The sequence below is a fragment of the Callorhinchus milii genome, unplaced genomic scaffold (genome assembly GCF_018977255.1).
Source record: "Callorhinchus milii isolate IMCB2004 unplaced genomic scaffold, IMCB_Cmil_1.0 Scaffold19, whole genome shotgun sequence".
Taxonomy (NCBI): Eukaryota; Metazoa; Chordata; class Chondrichthyes; order Chimaeriformes; family Callorhinchidae; genus Callorhinchus; species Callorhinchus milii.
This window is the reverse complement of record NW_024704760.1, coordinates 10285884-10301374: the sequence shown is the minus strand read 5'-3', so window position 1 is coordinate 10301374 and position 15491 is coordinate 10285884. Positions and strand designations below refer to the sequence as shown.

Here is a 15491-nt window from a genome sequence, read left to right as displayed (position 1 = left end):
GGGCCGGGAAGGCCGACGAGGAGAGAGTTCCCATAGTCCGGCCTTGAGGGGATAAAGGCGTGGACCAGAGTTTCAGCCGCGTGAGGGGTGAGGTAGTGCCGTAGTCTGGCGATGTTCCGGAGGTGATGGAAGGCAGTGCCAGTTGTGGTGCGGATATGAGGGAGAAAGGACAGCTCAGGGTCCAACAGAACCCCGAGGTTCCTGATGGCTTTGAGAGGTGGAGAGTGCGGCCTTGGATGCTGATGCCGTCAGCGCTTGAGGTGCGGAGGCGCTGACGTGAGCCAATCAGGAGGGCCTCAGTTTTGCGCACGTTGTGCACTGTCGCCTTTCAGGCGAAACACGAGGTTGATTATTCTTAATAATGCTATTATTATTATTACCTACAGCAGAAAGCTTACCAGCTTTAAACTGATAAGGAACGGACAAATATATAGTTTTCATTGTAACAATCATGAACCCTTTTTTGCACCTGTCATTTTCAGTTGCTTTTGAAGATTCTTCAATTCTGTCGAAACGAAGGAGTGTTTATGTGTTTGGAAGCAAAGGGTCAATGTCGGTGATATGTGAACAGTTCACAGTTTCTCCGATTATAACCAAATCACAGGAATTAAACTAATTTATTTAAATTTGATTTGTTAAATTCAACTTAATACATCGATTGAATTCAGTTTTTTTTAGCAGCCGATTCCATAAAACCAACGCTCAGGAATTCATTAATTCAGTCAAATTAAACTTTGTCCGGGATTGAAAACGTCAAATGCAGAACAACACTTCAGGGAGGAAACCGAGACAGGGGAACGAGGGGACACAATGTCAGGACAGACCCCAGAAAGTTTCCCTTTACCCAAAGTTGGGGGGTGGGGGGTTGGAATTAACAAGAGGAACAGGGTTGCCCAGGAATGGGGTGGTGGGGGGGAGTTGAGCCCAGGAGGCTGGAGCTGGATTAAAAAAGCAGCTCGATGCCATTTGACATTGCGTATCTTCGGGAAGTGTCGCCATTTACCGGTTTCTTTTAGAGCCAGAGAATTTTCTGTCCCGGAAGAAAAAAAGAAGATCATTTGAATGAAGTTAAAATGAATTGGAATTTTTTTCAAATTAAAGTTACGTTGAAACTTAATTCAAATGTTTGTCTCTGGGCTTCTCACAATCACCAAAACAATAAATAGGAACTGAATTTTGCACCTGTATTTATTAACTCCTTCTTAGCATTCTCCAGTTCTGCAAATCAAAATAATAATATCAATTAAAATTCATCACATTCAACACGATGGTGCCTTATCGTGTCTCAAAGAGCTTCGCAGGTTATTCACCGTGAAGTGTAGTGACTGTGTTTTGTGGGCAGCCTCTGTTTTGCACACAACTACTTCCCAGCAAAGTAGCTATAAAATTTGACACTTCACCAACCGACAGCCTCATGGACTTACCACTGATATTCCACATGCTGGAAGAGTACTGACAGAGCTGATGACTTTTTTTTTCAGAATTATACGGAAATAAATGAAACTTAAGACCCAGAAAAACAAGCAATGAGATCTATCCGCGTCCACCAACCTCTCTCTTTGGCGAGGAGCTTTTTCTCTGTATATAAATATAACAAAATAGAAACTGCTGTTATAATAATTATGATAATATTTTTGTGTAAACTGCTGGTCCAAGAATTTAAGGAATAAAAAAACAAATATTGGCTTCTGCGAGTGATGTACTATTTTGTCGGGAGAGTGATTTCAGATAACCAGTTGGTATTAAACATATGAAACAGCAAACATGCATTTATTTGTTTTTGACTTTATTTGATGAATAGGGGTTAGAATATAATAATAAAGATCAAATCAAAGAGGTAATGCTAACCTCATATAAATGGTTAGTTAGAGCACAGTTAGAATTGTGTCTAGTGTTTACGATGGATGTTGGAGCGATAGATAGAATCATAGAATTATACAGCACAGAAGGAGGCTATTCAGCCCACCATGTTCATGCCGGCTCTTTAAAAGAGCTTCCAAATTAGTCCCACTCCCCCGCTGTCTACCCATAGCCCTGCAAGTTTGATATCGAGGAACGGATAGATATCTAAACAAAAGGGGGGAAGGAGATAGATATCTAAACAACAAAACAACAAAATTCCATTTGTATAGCACTTTTCACGTTGGGAGGACATCCACAAAAGGGGGAGCGAGAAAGATATCTAAACAAAAGGGGGATATGGAGTGGGGGAAGGCAGGTAAATGGGACTGACCGGATTTGCTCTTTAAAAGAGCCGACCCAGATAGGATGGGTTGAATGGCCCTTTTCTCTGCTGTGAATGTTTGTTTTTCCAGATACAAAACGTGGCCTAAATTGCCCAACATAATTATCGGATCCTTTGCGATTTGCTCACCTTCCTCTCTGGAAAGCGGTTTGTGCTCCTTGATATCTGTGAAACACAAAGTGGTGATTTACAACAACTCTGTGCATATTTGGCTTCTTTCTGAAAACAGACAGTGAAATGTCAAGAAGGAACATACACACAGGATGTGATTGCCTTATAATGCCCAATAAAGCTCGCGATTTACTTCAATGATAACAATCTTTGCATCAGTGAGATACATATTTAAAAAGAAGCAGTAAACGACACTTCACAGTGAAAGGCACATCGGGAGGGAGGACATCTCAAACACTCCACAAAGAAAGTGAATTTGAAAACAAAAACAACAATTTGTGTTTATATACTGTCTGACAATAACTATAAAATAATCCTCGCATTTGATATAAAGCTTTCCACGTCTCCTAGACAACAACAACTTGGATTTATACAGCGCCCTCCATCCTGGACGGCATCTCAGAGCGCTTCACAGTAACGGATCCCGGGGCCGAGCCGGGGGGAGGGGAGGAGCGAGGGGGAGGGGGGGAACCAGGGGGAGGGGGGGGGGAAAGGTGATCAAAGGTGCGGTCAAAAAGAAAGGTCTTCAGCTGAGACCTGAAAATAGGAAGAGAGGGGACGAGGCGAAGGGAGTGAGGAAGGGAGTTCCAGAGCCTCGGGGCATAGTGGCTGAAGGCACGGCCGCTGAGGGTGGAGCGGAGGACCTGGGGGACGGGGAGGAGGCCAGACCCGGAGGAACAAAGGCAACGGGTGCTGTTTTGAGGAGAGAGGAGGTGAGAGAGGTCGGGTTAGGTAGATGTCTCAAAGCACTTTACAGAATACACTGTAAAGTGAATTGACTGCCTGATTGTCCCAAACACCCCGACTGTCCAGCGCCCTGGGACGCCTTTCCGATGCGAGGGGGGGTGCTACACAGGTGTAATTTGTTGTTGTCGTTTCTGCTTCAACAGCGCACAGGCGGGGGTGGATGCGGGAGGTGCTGGGGGTTGCTGGGGGGGTGCTGGGGGGGTGCTGGGAGGGTGCTGGGGGGGTGAGGTTTCATGTCTCATTCCAAGGATGGCACCTCTGACAATGCAATGACAATCTCACTCCACCCAGTGCTGTACTGGATTGTGAGCTTAGACCATATGAGTTCCTAGACCTAAACGTGTGTATGTGTGTGCGCACGTGTGTGTGTGGAGGTGGGGGTTGGTGTTGGGGGTGGATCTCGGACCAACAATATTCTGACTGAGAGGCTCCTGGAGCACGAGCGACTGCAATATCATATTTTGTTTTGATCAACCCACTTCTCTGTAACGTAATTAAAACATCTCGCAATCGTAAACCTATACCTTCAATATGTCCACATTCTGCGGTATGTGTTATTTATCACGTCACCAATTATTCTGCTCAAAACACTTCATACCTTTGCGAACTGAATCTTTTAGCTCTTCATGACACTTGATCAGTTCTGGAAGCCAACAACAACACAATTACATTTGTAAAGCGCCTTTTTACATCTGCAAGACGTCCCAAGGCGCTGGACAGTCGGGGATCAGGACACGAACAGAGTTGGGTGTCACGCTCATACATGTGGAAGTTGACCCCATGTCTGCAGATGATGTCACCAAGGGGGAGCATGTAGAGGTTGAAAAGGAGGCGACCGAGGATCATAGCCAAAAATAACAACAGCAGCAACAATAATAATAATAATAATCCTGGCATTCGATACAGAGCATTATCCAGTCGAGAGGACGTCTCAAAGAGCACTGCAGGTGTTTCACCGTGGCGTGTAGAGACTGTGCATTTTTTGTGCACAGCGATGTTGCCGTAAACTGTCATGAAGGGAGCGAGTGATTTTCCCTGGGGGATTGTTGCCCAGGATACTGGGAGAGAAAGAGAAAGTCTCTTCTCTTTTCAAGCAGCCCTGCAGGAGATGTTTAACATCCACCTGAACAGGGCACAGGCGAGGAGCGGGGGGTGGGCGGGGGGAGAGGTCGGTGGGGGAGTGAGGTTTAACGTCTCAACCAAGAGACACCGTCTGACAATGCGGAGCTCCCTCCCTCCCACACAGCATTGGAGCATTTTTCTGGTAAAGGTTTGGTGGGTTACTCGGTATAAAAATAAAATGCGTCATATCAATAAATATTGTGTCTATTTATAATCTGCAGTGCCAAATCATTAACTAAATGGTTTATTTGCACTTGCTGTTATTATATCTTCTTCACAAATCTCTCTTTCTTTCTTCGCCCAGTCACCCTCTTACCCCTAACCTCCCCCCCTCCACCGCTCCTGATCCCAACCACCAGCTCGGGTGCGGATGCACTTGTCCAGCGACTTGGGTCGTCTTCCTGACGTGAATGGTGCTGTACACATGTCATTTGTTGTTGCTGTTGACTGGGAAGTGGAGTGCGAGTGGCTGTCACTACTAAAGACAGAAAAAGCATAAGGAATCAGGAGAATTCGGGGCCGCAGGGTGGATTTAATGACCTTGTTCTTTGGCTTCTATTGCCGCCTCTGTCGATTGAACCAACAATTACCATTTACTGAGATAAACAAAGAAAGCCAATAAAGAAACTATTTTAGTGGACTAAAATGTTCTCAATTATTTTTGAAGCTGGTTACATCTGTTATTACGTTAACAAACAAAAAGGGTTTTTTGGCAGTTGAAATTCGTCAATTAATATGTGATTATTGCTTTTACTCAACATCGTTAGACAATTTTAGAAAGCAGGGGAGTGGGGTTGATCAGGGCTATGGGGAGAGAGCGGGGGAGTGGGGTTGATCAGTGCTATGGGGAGGGAGTGGGGGAGTGGGGTTGATCAGGGCTATGGGGAGAGAGCGGGGGAGTGGGGTTGATCAGGGCTATGGGGAGGGAGTGGGGGAGTGGGGTTGATCAGGGCTATGGGGAGAGAGCGGGGGAGTGGGGTTGATCAGGGCTATGGGGAGAGAGCGGGGGAGTGGGGTTGATCAGTGCTATGGGGAGAGAGCGGGGGAGTGGGGTTGATCAGGGCTATGGGGAGAGCGCGGGGAGTGAGGTTGTTCAGGGCTATGAGGAGAGAATGGGGGAGTGGGGTTGATCAGGGCTATGGGGAGAGAGCGGGGGAGTGGGGTTGATCAGGGCTATGGGGAGAGAGTGGGGGAGTGGGGTTGATCAGAGCTATGGGGAGAGATTGGGGGAGTGGGGTTGATCAGGGCTATGGGGAGAGAGCGGGGGAGTGGGGTTGATCAGGGCTATGGGGAGAGAATGGGGGAGTGGGGTTGATCAGGGCTATGGGGAGAGAGCGGGGGAGTGGGGTTGATCAGGGCTATGGGGAGAGAGTGGGGGAGTGGGGTTGATCAGAGCTATGGGGAGAGAGTGGGGGAGTGGGGTTGATCAGGGCTATGGGGAGAGAGCGGGGGAGAGGGGTTGATCAGGGCTATGGGGAGAGAGCGGGGGGAGTGGGGTTGATTTGGAAGCTCTTTTCAAAGAGCGGCACAGACACGATGGGCTGAATGGCCTCCTTTTGTGCTGTATAATTCGATGATTCTATACCTTTTAAATATTAACGGTTACTTTTACTGATCAGGAAAAGCAGACTGTTTTCACAGTTGGTTAAAAGTGATTCTCTGTCGCCCCACGATGTGTCCTTTACGTTAGCAAACAGAAACGTGTTCGTTTTTTTTTCTTTCTGTTTTGAAAGAATAGAAAGGCAGTGATTTGTTTCCTTGCCTGTTGTCTCGAAATCCAGTTTCAATTTCTCCAACTCTGAGGAAAAAAAGAGAGGAAATAAAGAGGAATAAAGAGGAATCTTTGAGCTTTCGGCTATGCTGCATAACACCCCCTTTTTGACATCGGGCTCGGAGCCCGATGTTAAGCGCTCTGGGGCACTGCCCTGTGTGGAGGGTGCTATATAGCAAGTTGTTGTTGCGCTTAGTCTCTTTTACAGCTGGTAACGGGGGTTTGCTTTGTGAGGCTCGTGAAGGCTTGTTAAAGGGATGTTAAAAACATGCACAGACCATTGGAAGCAGCTTTCACTAACACTGAACAAACCTGCAGTTTGTTTAATTTTCAGATCCTCTGTAAAAATGACACATAAACACTTGGTTTATATAAAAATTGCTCCCGATGATAGAGCCCGAGTGATGATATAACCTCTCACAGTTATTGTGTGTAAAAAAAAATCATACAATATATAAATGGGAAAGAGAGCAGCTTATGTAAGACTCCCTCCCCCCTCCCTCACCTCATTCCACAAAGTCCATCTCAAAAACCATCTTTATCTGCAATTTCAGTCATTGTCCCCCACTCTCCCAACACCCCCCACCCACACAAACCCACTCATACACTACACACATACCCCACAAACACACACACCCATTACACGCACACACCACTCCACACACGCCCCCACACACCCACAAGTACATTCCACACGCACACACACCCACTCCACACACACCTCACAAACACACCCCACTCCATACACACCGACTTCACACGCACACCCCACAAACATACCCCACCCCACTACACACACACCCCACAAACACATACCCACACACAAACTCAACACCACACACACTCCACTCCCCACCCACACCCCATTTCACACACACAACCTACTCCACACACATCCCCCCCCCCACACATACACACCACGCCATATAGAAACACCCTGACCCCACTCCACACACACAAACACCGTCCACACACACACCCTACTCCACCCACACCCACACCCCCCACTCCACACACCACGTTAAACATTAAAGCTCACTCCCCTCCTCTGCGCCCTGTTCAAGCGGACGTTAAAGATCTCCACGGGCGCTGTCGGGAAAAGAGAAGGGAGTCTCTCTCTCTCTTTCCCGGTGTCCTGACCGACAATATCATTGATAAAATTACTCGTCCGTTTCAGGGCTGTTTGCAGGTCATCACTGTGCGCAAAACAGGGGCTGTCCTCGAAACACACAGTCACTACACTTCATTGTGAAAATCCCGCAATGCACTTTGATACATCCACCTGATGGGAATGGTGCCTTGTCGAGGATTAAAATGATCATTATTTTTGTTATTATTATTGTTATTGAGACGTTCTCCCCACATCAAATGTGAGGATAATTATTATTGTAATTATAACAAGAAAATTAAAATGAAAGTGATGGTAAATGGGATACCAGCTTCCTGTAGCTTGGTTTGGCATTCAGCCAAATCTGTAAGAGCAAAATAGCAATATTGTACCTCGACTGATAATAATCTTTCAGAGTTGTGGGAATTCTGATCTAATAACAGCAATCGATATTTTATATTGTAAACGCAATGAATAAAACACAGTTCTCAATTGTCATTGAATCTCTGGAAACAGTGGAGATATAATAAATATACCACTTGTTCAATAAGAGGAACAAGAACATCGAGCGTGTACAAAGCAGCCTTCACTCGGGACAGGGTCCTGGAGCGTTTGAAGAACAACCACAGCCACAGAAGCCAGAATATATCTATAGTTTGAAGATTTTGTATTTCAAAGCCATACCCCTGGATATCACCCCAATTGTAGCCTCTAAAAAGGAATAATCATCATGTAAAACAATGCCAACCACAGCTCGTGTTTACACAGGGACAGTGTCTCAGAGCGAGACAGGGAGGGGCTGGGGGGGGGGTTCAGTTGCTGAGAGTGGGCGCGGTCGAAGAGGAAAGTCTTCAGGTGGGACGTGAAAAAGGGTTAAAGAGTGGGGCAGGGTAGGGACAGGGAGTGACAAGAAAGTCGGGGCCTAGAGATATACAGTCAATTCACTTTAGTGTGTTCTGTGAAGCGCTTTGGGACATCCTCCCGACGTGAAAAGCGCTATATCAAATGCAAAGATTATTATTATTATTATTATTATTAGAGCTGAAAGCACGGCCAACAATGGCGGAGTGGAGAGAGCTGACGAGGGACGTGCAGGAGGTCTGAACCGGCCGAGCGAAGGGGAGGGGGAGCAGATCAGAGAGGTACACAAGGACATTTTACACTGAAGCTGCGGAATCTGCCTTCCTTCCTGTGTTACGCTAGCTATTTACATCATCATAATAACAATCCTTAACAATAATCCTCGTGTTTGATATATCAAGTCTTCGAGAACATACTGTAAAGTGAATTGACTGCATAGTTTGTGGGCGAATCGCAATGTCGTTGTTGTTGTAAATTTGGGCAACTGGTGAGAGGCATTTAAACAAACTGAACCCAATCTCAATGTTGGCAATCAATCACTGAATGGATTGTGCTGCTAAACTCTGTAGGACAGGAATGAACTTTTATTTTCTTACGAATGCCATCATTGGTTTCAGGCTGGAATGATCCATCTGGAAGGAAAACAAACAGCCTCTCTGAGACTTTGCTCACAAGATCAGCCATAATCTTATTAAATGGCGGGGCAAGCTCGAGGGGCTGAATGGCTTACTCCTGCTCTTACGTCTTATGGTCTTGTAGTCTAAGATCGGGGTTCGGATGAAGAAGCCTCCCCTCTCTCTCTTGTTCCCCATCCCGATCCTATCTCCTCAAAACACCCCCATCATGGCTGCTTTTTAATCTGGTCCTCGTGTCCCAGCCTCAAACCACTCCTTTCCAAGGTAACCCTGTTTCTCTCGTTAATTCCCCCCCACCACCCCCGTGCAACCTTGTTCCACTCTTTAATCTCCCCCACACACTCTTGGCAAACTTGCTTTGTATTTTAAATTTGCACAGCGCTCTATGATGAAGTGTTCCTCTTTCTCTCCCCTGGTGTCCTGACTGATAATCCCCCAGATAAAATCACTAGCTCGCTTCATGACGAGCACGATGAGGATGTCACTGTGCACAAAATACCAACTACCTGTGGAACGCAGACACCATGTTTCAAAATAAAATCCTGCATAACGCTTTAAGACTTCCTCCCGACCTGACCAGCACTGTACCAGACACGGGGATTATTTTATTAAACAGGACATTATACGGCAGGAGTTAACAGCTTCACTTTAAAATCTTCTCTACTACCATTGTGTGCCCCCCCCAAAAAAAATGTAATTATAATAATAATCCTTGCATTTGATCACTTCTTTGAGACGTCTCAAAGCGCTGGATTTAGTGACCAAAATATTATTTTCTTTCTTGTGAAGGAATTATTATCCCCGGAAAAGCGATCTGACAAGTGACTAACAGCTGGGTTCCTACTTACTGCTCGATAAACAAAGGCACATGGAATAAGCAAACTTGCCTAACGTTTCACCCTGGTGGGAATCGTACGGAGTTTTCTCGCTTGCGAGGCGAGCGCTCTAACCGCTGAGCAAGGCTGTTGAAACTAATAATTTATTGGTGAAGTTGAATTATTTAGATAAATATGAACTTCAGTCTCACCACCAATTTTTTGATCCTCTTTGCAGTCCTCAATCTCTGAAAACCAAACCATACAAATTTACTGAGTAAAAATAAAGTGAAAATTAAAACCTAAATTGCAATAATAATAATAATTATAATGGTAATAATCCTTGCATTTGATATTGTGTTTTTCACGTCTTCTAGACTTCTCAAAGCGCTTCACAGAATATACTGTAAAATGAATTGACTGTACATTTGTAAATATAAATAAATTATATATGTAAATATATTTGTATATTTGCAATATAAAGCTCCTTTCCTCAAAACCATTAGCACAAAGTTATAACCAAATTCATGACACACATTAATGCACCTACTGAATGGAAAACAACTTCTTCCCTGAAATTAACCTTAAAAGTACGTTTGCAAAACTTCCAAACTTCAAAAAACTCACAGCACAAAATTATCACAAACAAACAGACAGACAGACAGACAGACACAGACAGACAGACGTACAACACCCTTCCCTTTTCCAGACAGTGCCACGGGAGATCTTTAAAGACTGCCGTGAACAGGGCACAGATGGGAGAGTGGGGGAGGGGAGTTTCAACATCTCATCTGAAGGACGTCGTCGCTGACAATGTGGAATTCCCTCCCCCCAACACTGCGCTGGAATGTCAGTTAGCGTATATGAGATCCACGTCCCAGACGTGTGAGTGTGTGTGTATGTTTCTATGTGTGTGTGTGTGTGGGGGGGGGGGGGGGAGGGAGGGTGGGGGCTTGAACCTACAACCTTCTGAATCAGAGGTGAGAGTGTGAGTGGCTGAGCCACGGACTGATACACGCTGAGGAATGACGACAAGAGGTGGAGGGTAATATTAGCATTGATGGAAACAATTCATATCAGATTGTAACAGGAGGGCAAATTAAGCTAAATGCCTCACGGAAAAGAGACGGAAAGCTTTCAATCCTACCTTTCTCTAGTGATGTTAGTTGTTTTTCTGAATAAAGAAAATAAAGATTTTTTTAAGGTGAAAAGAAAAACCAACCTCCCAGCTGTAACGAAAGAAACATTTCACGAAAACGAAGGTGATTCTTACTGAGAGCATTGATCTTATCTTTTTCTAGAAACACAACAAAGGAATCAGTTAATCTGTACATGACATTGTGTTGGTAGTCACCCGGGGGGGGGGTGGGGAGGGGTGGGGTGGGGGGCACGAAAGTGACCATAGGCGCAATCGAATAGGAAGGGCTTCAGGTGCGAGCTGTAGACGGGGAAGGAGGTGGCAAGGCGGAGGGATAGACCGAGAGAGTTTCAGAGTTTCGGGGCGTAATGGCTAAAAACCCAGCCACCAATGGAGGGCACGGGGGATATGCAGAAGGCAGGGGGTGGTTGGGGCGGGTAGGGAGGTGCCAGGCAATGGAGGGATTTGAAAACGAGTGTGAGGATCTTGAAATCGATCCTTTCGGTGATAGGGAGCCAGGGGAGGCTGGCCAACTCCGAGCTCTTGCTTCCGAGTCAGGAGGTGAAGCCCACTCCCCCCCCCCCACCCCAGCCAACACGCATACATCGGGGACTCAATAGTCACATAGTTAAAATGGCGGGGGGGGGAGAGTGGCTAATGATTTGCACACGGGGGTGGAGCGATTTATTTTATCTACCTATGAGTTTGAGCCTCTGAGTTTTCTGAAACTTAGCTGTAGCTGCATCCTCTTTGTTTGGCTCTTTCCCTTCCTCTGCAGAAGTCAGATTTTCCAGCGTGTTACTGTGTGTTAAATGGCTCCCAGACTCGCCAGTGAAACGCAAAGCTCGACAGACTGGTAAATGACAGCAACATTTAATTACGAGTTTAGAAATACTTTTCGAAACATGTCCTCACCGACGGCTTTCAGGCTCTCTTTACACAAACTTAGTTCTGAAAAGCAAATGACAGTAATCTTACATCATTTGACACAGCGCTTTTCACCTCGAGAGAACCTCTCAAAGCACTTCACAGGATACACTGTAAAGTGAGGAGGGAGGAGAGGTGATGGAGGAGGATGGCCTGGTCGACTGTGTTGAACGCGCCTAAGCGATCCAGGAGGACGAGGAGTCAGAGGGAGCCCTGGTCACAGATAGAGAGAATGTCGATTGTGACTTTGACAAGCGCTGTCTCTGTGTGCTGTGGGCAGTCGGGGCGAAACCCAGACAGCAGAGGCTCGAGGAGGGAGTGGAGGGAGAGGTGTGACTGAAGTTGACCTGCAACAATGCGTTCAAGGCTTTGGCATGGAAGGGTAAATTGGAGATGGGATGGTAGTTTCAATCCATTCACTCCCTGGCACCTCCCTACCTCTCCGATGTCCTGACTCCCCAATCCATCACATGACCTCTCCGCTTGACTGGCACCGGCCTCCTGCTCGTCCCTCGCATCCTCCGCCCCACCATCGGAGGTCACGCTTTCAGCCACTACACCCCAAAATTCTGGAACACTCTCTCTCAATCCCTCCGCCTTGCCCCCTCTTTCCCCTCTTTCAAGTCCCGCCTGAAAAATGTCCTCTTTGTCCGTGCTTACAGCCCCCTACCCCCTCCCAACGGCTTGGAGCCAGGCTCCGCCATTGTTAAGCGCTCTGAGACACCACCCTGCGTGGAGGGCCCTATACAAGTGCAAGTTGCTGTTGTTGTTGTGTCGGCCAGCAGGGGGGCGAGAAGGCGGAGTTGAGTGACCAGCAGCTGGGTGGGGAGGGAGTCCTTTCGGGACCGATGGCATTTCTGCAAAAGCAATTCAATGGAAATACCTTTATCAACCTTCTTCTTTATTTTTCCTGTCGAGTCAAGCAATAGTTTAGAGAAATCGAAGGGCATTAAATGATCAACGCACAAGAAATAGCAATAATAACCCTCGAGTTCGACCCAGCACCTAATCTGTCGGGAGGGAGGACATCTCAAAGCCGTTCACAGGATTTTCACTGTAGTAGATTTTCATTTTGCGGGCATCCTCGATTTGCATACAGGAACGTCCACTCGAACAGCTGCGAAGCGAGCAAGCGATTGTAGGTGGGGGATTGCCAGCCAGGACACACAACAACGACAACAACAAAATTACATTTGGAAGGTGCCTTTCATGTTGGGAGGACGTCAAAGGCGCTGAACAGTCAGTGATCAGGACCCGAGCGTGGGGGGCAGGGTTAGGATGAGGGAGGGCAGAGGGGGAAGGAGGGCGGCTGAAGGTACAGTCTAAAAGGACATCTTGGGTCGTGCCTTGAAGGAAGCAAGAGAGGGAACGAGGTGAGAGGACTGTGGGGTGGAGTTCCACAGGGTGGGGACAGAGAGGCTGAAAGCCCAATGGTAGGGCTGATCAGGCGGGAGACATGGAATAGGCTGGAGGCTGCTGAGTGGAGGGAGTGGGCAAGTTGATAGGGGTCAACATGTCAGAGATGTAGGAGGGGCAAGGCCATGGATGACCTTGAAAGTGAGGACAAGGATTTTGAATTCTATCCTCTGAGGGATAGGGAGCCAGTGGAGCCGGGCGAAGGATGTGGTTAATGGAGTCATGGAGCCTGGTGTGGGAGAGGACATGAGCTGCAGAGTTCTGGATGATCTGCAGTTTGTGGGGGGAAGAGTTGGGGAGCCCAACAAAGAGGGAGTTTCCATAGTTGAGCCTTGAGGTGATGAATGCATGTATGAGGGTTTTGGTGGCCTGAGGGGTGAGGCAGTGGCGGAGTTGGACAATGGGGGAAGGCAGAGCGAGTCATGGCATGGATATGGGGGAGAAAGGACAGTTGAGGGTCGAAAAAGATGTGCAGGTTCCTAACTGGCTTGGTGAGGTGTAGTGTGCAACTGTGGATGCTGACACTGAAGCTGGGAAGCAATGACTCTTTCAAGGACCTTTGAACGAAAAGGGAGGTTGGAGATGGGCTGGTAGTTAGAAGGCAGGGATGGGTCCAGGGAAGGTTTTTTCAGAAGGGGGTGATTGAAGCTGTTTTTAGGGGGATGGGAACAGTGCCAGATGAAAGGGAGAAATTGATGGTGTCGTGAGTAGAGGGGCAATGAGGTGGAGCTAGGAGGTTAGGAGAGGGGTGGGGATCGGGTCAAGGGAGCAGGTGGTGTGTTTCATGCTGGATATGTGGTGATGAGAGAGGAGGGAGAGACAGATTCGAAGTTGTGGAGGGAGGGATAAGTAGGGGTGGGAGTGTGGGGCTGAGATGGGGTGGGAGTGGCGGTTGGGAGGATTGAGGCAGCTGAATGGATCGACTCAATTTTGCACTCGAAGCAATTCAGCATCTCCTCACAGTCAGAGTTTGAGGAGAGACTGGCCGAGGCGTGGGAGGGTGGACGTAGGAGTCTGTTGGTGATGGAGAAGAGGAGCCTGGGGATGTCCTTCACCTCCAAGATTATCTTGGAGTTGGAGGATGATTTGGCAGAGGCGAGGGCAGAGCGGTACATTTTGATGTGGTTCAGCCGGATCTGCTGGTGGACCTTTAGGTCAGACTTGAGTCAGGTGTGTTGGGCACCTGACGCTTGAGGGAGCAGAGTGTGCCAGGGTGAGATTCGTCAGTAGGAGGCGGTTTGGAAGGTGAGGGGAGGCCAGGGCATCAAGGGTGGTGGAGGAGAGTGAGTGAGGAGGATAAATCAGTGCGGGAGGTAGGCCACAGAGGGAGCAGTTCAGATGACCGAGCACACACACACACGCACACAGAGCACCGCGGATGCTAATGTCCACCTGAACAGGCACAGTCGCGGAATATCTGATGATATATATGTAGGTAAATGGTATTTATATATGTCAACATTATGAAAACTTTTAAAAGAAGAAAATAATTGATAATTTTCCTGACCCCTTCCTTCAAAGATGCTTGTCACCTTAATCAACTCTGTTAAAAATATAATCGTAAACGCTTCATTAATCAGTAGTTGATGCGTTCTTTTATTCTTTCTTTGGATGTATTTTTTGAGGGGGGTTTGCCCGTGTGGGTATCTGACCTGCACGTAACAGGAAACCCGTCGCTGAGACCAGGTACCTGACACACGTCCACGGAAACCGGGGTGGGGTGGTTGCTGGGAGGGTGGGGTGGGGGGGCGGGGGGCGCTTCTGACTCAGGGGAATGTGGCTGAACCAAGGACTGAGACACACAAACTGAGATGCCTGAGAAAGGTTAAGGCGTCTCAAAAACTGAAAGGAATGGGCAGGCAGAGCTCGCGTTGTGTCAGCAGTCTTCAGGACGTTTCATCACCTTCAGTTTGTTGTGTATTGAAATGTTCTGCTCGGAGAATAAAAGAGTCTGGTTTTATTATCGTTCCCACAACAGCAATGACAAAATCATCTGTGACAACAACAACAAATTACATTTGTACAGTGCCTGAGGCTGATGACCGGGGTGATGGGGAGGGAGGGGTGGAGTTTGGCGAGGATTGGGATTATTAATTATTATTATTTAACACGTCTTTTATCACCTAAATCCCTGATTTTCTTGGCACATTCTTTTAATTCTGAAAAGCAAAAACAAATCTTGAATTTGATGTGATCCGGTGATGGCCTTCAGCCTGAGTATGTCTGAGAATCTCCCTTTTATTTCACTTAATCATGAGAAGGATCGCAGTTGATCGCACGTTCTTCCCCGAGCTTCACGCTAAACCCCACCTGCTAAAAGTTGCTTCACACCAATCGGAGTTTGTATACCGTCCGTCACGGCATATATTGACTCCGCAAAACCCAAGCTGGACAAATAATAATCATCCTTACATTTGATGTAGCTCCTTCCCACATCTTCAAGACACCTCAAAGCGCTTCACAGAAAATACTCTAAAGTGAAATGACTGTATATTTTGTAGGCGAAATGCGGCTGTTAATTACGAACAGCAGTGA

The 15491-nt window shown here is 47.1% G+C and overlaps 1 protein-coding gene across 1 annotated transcript in view; it reads right to left on the bottom strand.

Annotated features, from left to right (window-relative positions):
* Positions 1-8544: 8544 nt before the first annotated feature.
* LOC103188142 (centrosome-associated protein CEP250-like) overlaps positions 8545-15491 on the bottom strand; it is a 66205-nt gene continuing 59258 nt past the window's right edge. Inside the window, exons 56-61 of the mRNA XM_042342259.1 lie at positions 12424-12450; positions 11311-11466; positions 10698-10772; positions 9688-9723; positions 9110-9166; positions 8545-8657 (exon numbers count right to left, since the gene is read on the bottom strand). Coding sequence (XP_042198193.1) covers positions 8545-8657; positions 9110-9166; positions 9688-9723; positions 10698-10772; positions 11311-11466; positions 12424-12450 — 464 coding nt within the window. The remainder of the gene's footprint in view (positions 8658-9109; positions 9167-9687; positions 9724-10697; positions 10773-11310; positions 11467-12423; positions 12451-15491) is intronic.